Source organism: Salvia miltiorrhiza, chromosome 8 (assembly GCF_028751815.1).
Source record: "Salvia miltiorrhiza cultivar Shanhuang (shh) chromosome 8, IMPLAD_Smil_shh, whole genome shotgun sequence".
In the NCBI taxonomy this organism is placed as follows: Eukaryota; Viridiplantae; Streptophyta; class Magnoliopsida; order Lamiales; family Lamiaceae; genus Salvia; species Salvia miltiorrhiza.
The window spans coordinates 41,572,389-41,581,710 of record NC_080394.1 but is presented as its reverse complement, the minus strand read 5'-3'; the positions used below and the strand labels follow the sequence as shown (position 1 = coordinate 41,581,710).

At 39.8% G+C, this 9,322-nt stretch overlaps 1 protein-coding gene across 1 annotated transcript; it reads left to right on the top strand.

Annotated features, from left to right (window-relative positions):
- The first annotated feature begins 585 nt into the window (after window positions 1-585).
- Window positions 586-1,114, top strand: LOC130997087 (glycine-rich RNA-binding protein RZ1C-like). Its single transcript, XM_057922360.1, has 2 exons — window positions 586-882; window positions 987-1,114. Exons 1-2 carry the CDS (start codon window positions 633-635, stop codon window positions 1,016-1,018), a joined length of 282 nt encoding a protein of 93 aa, XP_057778343.1. The 5' UTR covers window positions 586-632; the 3' UTR covers window positions 1,019-1,114.
- Window positions 1,115-9,322: the final 8,208 nt, after the last annotated feature.

Sequence of the window (9,322 nt, the reverse complement as noted above, 5' to 3'; positions counted from 1 at the left end):
GGGGATGTCATTATCCTATACCGGATACGGGTACTAATACAGATAGTCAAATATCATATATTAACCGCTATCACCCAAGATACAGAGTACTCGAGTTAGTATTTAACTCTCGCCCATAGTAAGTCAAAGTGATATACGAATTAACATATATATCTGAATACTTATTAGTATTAAGATTTATGAGTCACCGAGATCTTGATTCTTCACTTAAGTCAGATAGAAGAATACATCTCAACTGTTGGTCCTATCAATACGTAATGACGTACCAGTATAGACAAGTAGCCAAGACAAACTACTTCCATCTATACTGCAGCCTAAACCAATAACTTGTCCTAGAGTTATTTCGGCTGTGATCATATTATATCTCTTAAGGTTATTCCAATTATATGGTCTTCTGTGATCTACAACACACCATATAATCTACTTATACAGAGATAAAGAACATACATATGCAATCATGAACACAATCAGATAGGAGATAAGAATAGTGAATAACAGGAATCATTGTATACAAGCATAAAGTTCTTGCTTTCAGTATACAAATCCAACACTTCCGTCTCAACGTCGTTATGAGCAAGGCCAACTATACTCTCAATGAGTTATTGAATGCTCTAGTTTCGGCGGAGGGAGTCATGGGCACGCGCAATGGGAAAGAGGTCCTTGTTGCTGCCAAGGGATCTACTTCTTCGTCGAAAGGCGGGAAAAAGAAGTGGAAAGGTCCAAAGGGCAAGCATGACCATGAGGCTAGTGGGAGCGGTAAAGCCAAAGTAGATGGCCCTACCGGCGGCGTGAACAAGCCAACGGCCAAGGGAAAGTGCTTCAAGTGCGGCAAGGTTGGGCATTGGAAGAAAGATTGTCCAGTGCTCAAGGCAAAGGGACAAGGTACGTCACAAGTTTTAGTAACAGAAACATGTTTAGCTTCGTTTTCTACTCATTCGTGGGTAGTGGATACGGGGGCAACTGACCATGTTTGTTACACCTTGCAGGGCTTCAAGCCAACAAGGGAGCTAGCAAGTGATGAGATCACCATCTCCATGGGCAATGCGTCGAAGGTCGCAGCTGTTGCTATTGGAGATTTATCTTTATGTTTTGGTGATGACATTTTAGTTTTGAGAGATATTTTATATGTGCCGGAGTTTCGGCGGAACATAATTTCTGTTTCAAAGTTGTTTTTGAATGGATATTCTGTTACTTTTGATGGGGGTGTCTCTATCATGAGAGATAACAAGATTATTTGTTCTGGAATTTTGAACAACTCTCTCTATACTATTACATGTCCAATGAATAACTCTGTCCATGTTGCATCTACATCACAAATTCTTCCAAATCCAAATAAGAGGAAGTATTATTCTCATGAACAATATACACATGCGTGGCACCTAAGGTTAGGCCACATCAATCTAAACAGGATCCAAAGGCTCGTTTCAAATGGAATCTTAAAAGATTTTCAAGCTGTTCCATTTAGAACCTGCGAATCCTGTATAGAAGGAAAGATGACGGCAAGGCCTTTTAAGGCCAAGGGGAATAGGGCATCGCATGTGTTAGAATTGATTCATTCTGACTTGTGTGGACCGATGTCCACAAAGGCTCGTGGAGGGTATGAGTATTTCGTCACTTTCATTGACGATTATTCAAGATATGGGTATGTTTACCTACTTCGCTACAAGTCTGAATGCTTTGAGAAATTCAAAGAATTCAAGGCGGAAGTGGAGAAGAAGTTGGGTAAATCTATCAAGTCATTGCGGTCTGATCGCGGTGGTGAATACCTCGGAAACGAATTCTTGCAATACTTGTCAGATTCTGGGATCACATCCCAATTGACTGCACCTGGTACTCCCCAACAGAATGGTGTAGCGGAGAGAAGAAATAGAACCCTTTTGGAAATGGTACGATCTATGATGAGTTATGCATCGTTGCCTATTTCGTTTTGGGGATATGCCTTGGAAACAGCGGCTTACATGCTGAATCTAGTACCGTCCAAATCTGTGCCTAAGACTCCCATTGAGCTTTGGTCAGGTCGAATACCTAGCCTGAGCCATGTGAAGATATGGGGTTGTCCTGCATACGTGCTTGACAAAGAGGCAAGAAAGTTGGATCCTAGATGCGAGGTAATGCTGTTTGTAGGATATCCAAAAGAAACAAAAGGTGGTTATTTTTATAATCCTAAGGATCAGAAAGTGGTTGTTAGCACCAACGCACGATACTTGGAACAGGATTTTATAAATAATCACAAGTCTAAGTCCGAGATTGTCCTTCAAGAAATCGAAGGCAATGGACAGGCGATTCCATCACCCCAGCCAAGTGTGCAAGTGAATGCACCACAGGACACTGCACAAACCATTGTCACAGCTGTACCACCACCGCCTCGTCGTAGTGGGAGGGTTGTAGTTCAACCTGATCGATTTATGTTCTTGGGAGAATCTTCGGATCTTCTTCCTGTTGATGAACAAAAGGATGTCGACCCTGATAACTATAGACAAGCGATGAAAGATCAAGATGCAGATTCTTGGTACGAGGCCATGGTTTCTGAGATAGAATCCATGGGTGCTATGGATGTATACGAAAAGACCGAACTACCAGATGGCTTTTTAGCTATAGGTAGTAGGTGGGTATACAAGAGAAAAAGAGATTCGGATGGCGAAGTCGCAGCTTTTAAAGCTAGACTGGTGGCGAAAGGTTATACCCAGGAACAGGGTATAGATTATGATGAGACCTTCTCGCCGGTTGCCATGCTCAAGTCTATCCGAATACTCCTTGCCATAGCAGCCCACATGAACCTTGAGATTTGGCAAATGGATGTCAAGACCGCTTTCCTAAACGGTTTCCTTGAAGAAGGAAGGGACATCTATATGCAGCAACCTGAAGGGTTTGTGAAGAAGGGCGAAGAGCATCTTGTGTGGAAGCTTAAGAAGTCCATTTATGGACTTAAGCAAGCTTCGAGGTCATGGAACAAACGTTTTGACGAGGTCATTAAATCCTATGGATTTACTCGTTGTGAGAACGAAAGTTGCGTGTACCGTTTAGATGCCAATGGTGACGTGGTTTTCCTTGCACTTTATGTAGATGATATCCTCCTCATTGGCAACAATGTTGAGCTATTATCGGACATAAAGAAGTGGTTATCCGATCAGTTTCAAATGAAAGACTTAGGAGATGCAGCGTACATCCTGGGGATCAAGGTCGTTCGTGATCGCCAGAAAAGGATGTTGAGCTTATCTCAAGCGTCTTACATTGATACTGTGATTGCTCGTTTTAGCATGCAAAATGCCAAGAAAGGCTTGCTACCTTTTAGACATGGCATTCCTCTGTCTAAGGACATGTGTCCTAAGACGCCTAGTGAGGTTGAGGAGATGAGGAAGATACCCTATGCTTCCGCCGTAGGTAGCCTCATGTATGCGATGCTCTGCACGAGACCTGATATTTGCTATGTCGTTGGCATGGTTGCAAGATATCAGTCGAACCCTGGACCAGGACACTGGACTGCGGTAAAGCATATTCTCAAGTACCTGAAGAGGACTCGAGATTATAGGCTAGTTTACCAGTCAGACAGTCTATTTCCTTTGGGTTACACCGATTCGGATTTCCAGGCTGACCGGGATGAGAAGAGATCTACCTCTGGTTATGTGTTTACCTTGGGAGGTGGAGCCGTATCGTGGCGGAGTGCAAAGCAGAAGTGCATTGCAGACTCCACCATGGAAGCCGAGTATGTAGCTGCTTCGGAAGCTGCTAAGGAGGCTGTATGGTTCCGGAACTACCTCTTGGATCTAGGAGTGGTCCCTAATTTGCCTAAGAGTATCATAATTTATTGTGATAACTCGGGTGCAGTGGCAAATTCTAAGGAACCCAGGAGCCACAAGGCGTCAAAACACATAGAGAGAAAGTACCACATCATACGAGAAATCGTAAACAGAGGAGATGTGCTAGTAGAAAAGATTGATACTTCGGAGAACCTAGCTGATCCTTTCACGAAAAGCTTACCGCAAAAGACCTATGAGAAGCATGCTCGAGGGATGGGATTGCGGTTGATGCCACCCACTTAGAGAAAAACTTTCAGTATAAGTGGGAGAGATGAAGTGAAGTTCTTGTAATAGCTAGTATTTAGACACATTGTATACTAAAAGTTTTGCTTTAGTATAAGTGGGAGATTGTTGGATTTGTATACTGAAAGCAAGAACTTTATGCTTGTATACAATGATTCCTGTTATTCACTATTCTTATCTCCTATCTGATTGTGTTCATGATTGCATATGTATGTTCTTTATCTCTGTATAAGTAGATTATATGGTGTGTTGTAGATCACAGAAGACCGTATAATTGGAATAACCTTAAGAGATATAATATGATCACAGCCGAAATAACTCTAGGACAAGTTATTGGTTTAGGCTGCAGTATAGATGGAAGTAGTTTGTCTTGGCTACTTGTCTATACTGGTACGTCATTACGTATTGATAGGACCAACAGTTGAGATGTATTCTTCTATCTGACTTAAGTGAAGAATCAAGATCTCGGTGACTCATAAATCTTAATACTAATAAGTATTCAGATATATATGTTAATTCGTATATCACTTTGACTTACTATGAGCGAGAGTTAAATACTAACTCGAGTACTCTGTATCTTGGGTGATAGCGGTTAATATATGATATTTGATTATCTGTATTAGTACCCGTATCCGGTATAGGATAATGACATCCCCTTAAGGAGCTCAATAAGGTTTATTACGCTAAACCCTGCAGGTTGATTAAGTTCAGGCGTAATAATAAAGATTGAGTGGTACTGCTTAAGGAATTATTAAGAGATTAATTAATTTAAGCTGTCAGAGCTCTAATTAATTAATGGATGTCGGATATTTTAAATACGGAGATTTAATAAGTCTAAATACAAGCCCCGACTCATCACCGGCAATAAAGGGGTAAGTCAGTATCGGTTCTCTAGTGGAATGAACTGATATTTATAAATTAATTATGGTCTGGGCTGACCATAGATAAATTAATTTATTTAAGGCCCATCTTTATTCCTTGTATCTGGTCCCTGGGCTGGCCCAATGTCTCCTAGCCCAAGTAGGGCAGAAGTCGCCTATCACAAAGATTGCAGCGCCCCATACGTATTTAATTATCTATTAAATACAGCTGTCAGCTCTCAGGAAAATACACTGATAAAATATTAGGGTTTTGAGAGCAGAGGGAGGCGCAGGAACGTGATTGGCCTTTCTGTCTTGGGAGTTCTCATAGCTCGTTGTCCATCCAACGTTGGGAATTGAGCGGGATACAGTCGAGAAGATCAGAGCTGGAGTCTGAATCATTCGACGCGATCATCAATCATCTGTGCATCCAATTCTCAAGTAAGTATTTCCTAACACCTAAGTGCAGCTGTTAAATTCATAGGAGCATGTTAGGAATTAATCGTTGTATGATGAATTAATAATAATCCAAGAAACGATCATCGGGCAATCGAGTATTAATTCAATTTAATATTCCTTCAATATCTTCAGCAGGAACCAGCTGGATTTCCACCTGATTACTTGTAATCTCCATTGGAAGCGCCATTTCTCGGTTTGTGACACCAAAATAGACATGATGCTTCCTCTTGGATGGAATCAAGCTATTAAAAACTCGATTCAATCTCCCATTGGAAAACCCTTGGTATGTTTGTACCTCTCCAGTTTCCCTATTGAGTTTCTTTACGAGCTTTTTCACCACTTCTTCCTGTGGAATCAGAAAATGGCTAGTAAATCCATTCTGTTCCTCCTTCTGGGTGTGGTGGACCTCGTGTTCCTCTTTAGTCTGACTCGTCTCCGGTTGATCCATCGGACATCCCCGAATCTTCAGAACTAAAGACTTCTTCTTGCTCATATATACTCTCATCAGAGGATATATCTTCAAATTGATACACGGGTATCAATTTCTGGTGGTAGATCGCGTCTTCGATATCCGGTGTGGATTCGAATCTCCTTATCTGCCTTTTCTCGTTGTCTGGGCAATTGGTTGAAATATGCCCCTGTGCACCGCACGACCAGCAGTTGCAATCCTTAAAACTTTCATTTGCTTTGGCTTGAGTGCGCCTGAAAGTTTTTCTCGCCGGGATTCTCTTTTGATTTGAGAATCGGTTTCTTGATGGTCCGCTCCGTTGGCCTGACTTGTAGGAGCGTGCCTTCTGTCTGGTCCACATAGTTCTTGGCTTCCAAGAACTCCTTCTGGTCTTTCTTTCATAGGGTTGGTACCTATGTTTCTTTCTGCTCCTTCTTTGATATAGCAACTCAGCACCGATCTCTGTTGGAAGATCAATATTGTCGCACATCAATGGAGATTTCTTGTTGAGCTTTCTCAATCTCTTGAGATTTCTCAGGTCCGCTGCCTTCTGGCACCATTCGGACAGTTTCTTGTGAACATATGACATCCTTCTTGATGCACTATCAAGTGGATATTCTCCTGGTGACACGTACTCGTTGATGAGCATTTCCCTCCATGGACTTGGAAATTTTGTGAAAAAGAGGTCCTTGGCGGTTTGAGCATCAACTACCCCCATATGAACATATAGGGTATAAAGACGTAGAAATTCATCAAGAGCTTTTGGCTCTAGCACCATTAATCTTAGATTGTAGAGTGCCTGATGATATTTCTTGCGTTTTTCCTCTGCAGATCCCTCGAAAAAACCCATTCCCAAGAAATGGATTTTGATCTGTTTAGTAGCCTCCTTAATGATTTCATAAGGTTTTGTGCTAGTAAACAGTTCTTCCCTTGCTGAGACATCGATTTTATCCCAGTATTGTTTTGCCATTCCTGCCAAACTTGCTTCGAAGATTCTGGCAAACTCCTTTTTATCGTACTCTATTGTGGTGACTACGATATTCAATGATGAAGCCCATTCGTCGATCAGATCCTCCCAATCTTTGAAACTGGCTTCGTCGATGTTGAGAATCAATCCGTAAGGATGGATTGGTTCAAGGGTGGCCTTTCCTACAGGAGTATCCCGCATCTGTGGCCTGCGTCTTCTGGTTCTTTGATAATGGCTTGCATCATCTGAAGCCCCACCTCTTTTTGTCGAACTTTCTTCTTGGTGCTCGGTTTTGGGCACCTCATCTCCCTGGTTCATCTTTAGATCCACCATATTGAGGTTAGCAAAGGATTCTGCTAACTCCTGTAGATCTTCTAATCCGATTCTGTCAAGGCTATTCATAATATTTGCCTTTCATGATTCGGATTATATCCTTTGGCTGCAACTCCCGGGGTGCTGCTTCAAACAGAGCTGAATTCGTCGGGTCTTTGGACCATTGATTCCGAATTTTCCCGGAACATGGTTTTCGCCTTTCGATCTCCTCCATTCTTCTCTGGATATCACGCAAGAGGGTAAGTATTTCCTCTTGTTTGAGTGATATTCTGCTTAGCTCCATCGGTAGATCGTACAGCTTGACGCCATAATATTCCACCGTCTTTTGGATCTCCCGCAAGTTGACGTTGTCGGAAGAGCTTGCCTCGATCTTTTGGTAGCCTGGATAGACTACTCCTGCTTTGTCTTTGGGTTCCATTAGTCGTGTAACCAATGGGCCTCCTCCATGTTTTGTTCAATCCTTGTTCTGGCTGAAGCCATTCTCATGAGATGCTCATGATAGAATTGGATACTCGCAATTATATTGCGAATTAGCTCGATATCTCCTCCTCGTCGTAGGTTGGTAACGAGGACTCGATTGTTCCATTTGAGGTCACTTATGAAATGACCTATTTCAATCTCCAGATTTTGGAGAGAGTTCCTGTAGTGTACACATCTCGGACACTCGTCCGGATCCATAAATTTAAATGGAGTCTCCTCCCACATGGGTTAATAAAAATAAACTAAAAATTATATAATTCCTCTATAAAAACCCGCTCTGATACCATTTTGAGAAGCGGGGGATCAGAACTATAATTAAGCCATTTTCATTGATTGTACACAGTTGATTATTAACGTGCACAGTTGACCTAGGGGCGCAGTTGTCTTTTAATAGGATTTTGGCTATAAAAGTCATTCTTTAAAAGGGATGGCTAAGAAAGTCATAAACTATGTGCTTTAGGCTACAAATGTCAATTCTCACTTTTTTTTTAGGTAAGATACTAAGTAGTAACTCTTAGAGCATTCCCAGCAGATCACCTAAATGCATCACTAACTCTTAATTTAGGCTAAAACAATTGAAAATGAGATAAAAAAAAAAATGCATCCAGCAGATCCCCTAAATTGGATGGGGCCCACAAAAAAATTTACACCTACCTAAATTCAATTTTAAATTTACACCCACCCTAAATTTATTTTAAGCTTATAATTAGTAGGGCCCACACATAATTATTATTTTTATGTAGAAAATAGGAGATATGGTGTATCCATTTATAAAATCGAGATCTTAAAATTAAATAAGAAAGCTTTAGGAAGGAATATAGGAGCATAATTTTGGGATTTCTGCTGGGAGTGCTCGGAATGACAAATAATTGCCTCAACTTTGTATTATGGTAAGGTGGCGATAGAAACTTAATTGCTAGTCATATTATCAAGTCAATAACAATAGGAAAATTAAAGTTTTCAAGGGTTAGGATTATAAATTCCAAATTCTACACATCTATAAAATTGTTGGGAACCTTTGCCAAGTCCAAGAAAACGACTTATTTGATAGTTCATATTTATAAGAGTCCCAGACTTTCACGCTGCTTGATCATATATATAATAATTCATTCATCGCCTACAGAACTTCAATTTTTCATACTATGTTGTTGAACTAAAAGTCATGCTTAATGGCTTATGTTATCTTCCATGGAAAGCGATGTCATTTCTTCTCAAATTCTGAATTTCTAATTTAACTAGTACGCGCGTCTGTGCGATGCACCGTTAACATCAAAATTAAATGATATTTAAAATAAATAAATATAATTAAAATATAAGTAAATGTAAATCATTTGTTTAAAAGTGAAATAATTCACATCAATTACTTAATAAAAAATATGAATATGAAAGCATATGAATTTTTAATTTTCAATATTTGAAATATTTAATTTTAATTAATAAAGAGTACAAATATGTAAATTTATCCGGTCATTTTGTTTAAATACAAATTTTATAAATAAAGTTTCCAAAAAATTGATTTTTCAAAAAGAGATAGGATTTATTTTCATAAATAACAATTGCCAATTAATTACTTAAATTAAAGAACTTTAAATTGAGCTAATATAATAAAAATAAAACAAAATTACTATAAAAAAAGAATAAAGATAAAAAGTGGTAACATTATATTGAAAGAAAGAAAAAAGAAGAGTGGAGAGAGGAGAGATGAGAGAAAAAAAAAATGATTTTTATGATTTCA

Excerpts from the sequence above, each read along its gene's own strand:
- LOC130997087 (XM_057922360.1), top strand. The coding sequence starts at position 633 with ATGGGCACGCGCAATGGGAAAGAGGTCCTTGTTGCTGCCAAGGGATCT. Across the intron at positions 883-986 it reads GCTCAAGGCAAAGGGACAAG|GGCTTCAAGCCAACAAGGGA; the intron begins GTACGTCACAAG and ends TACACCTTGCAG.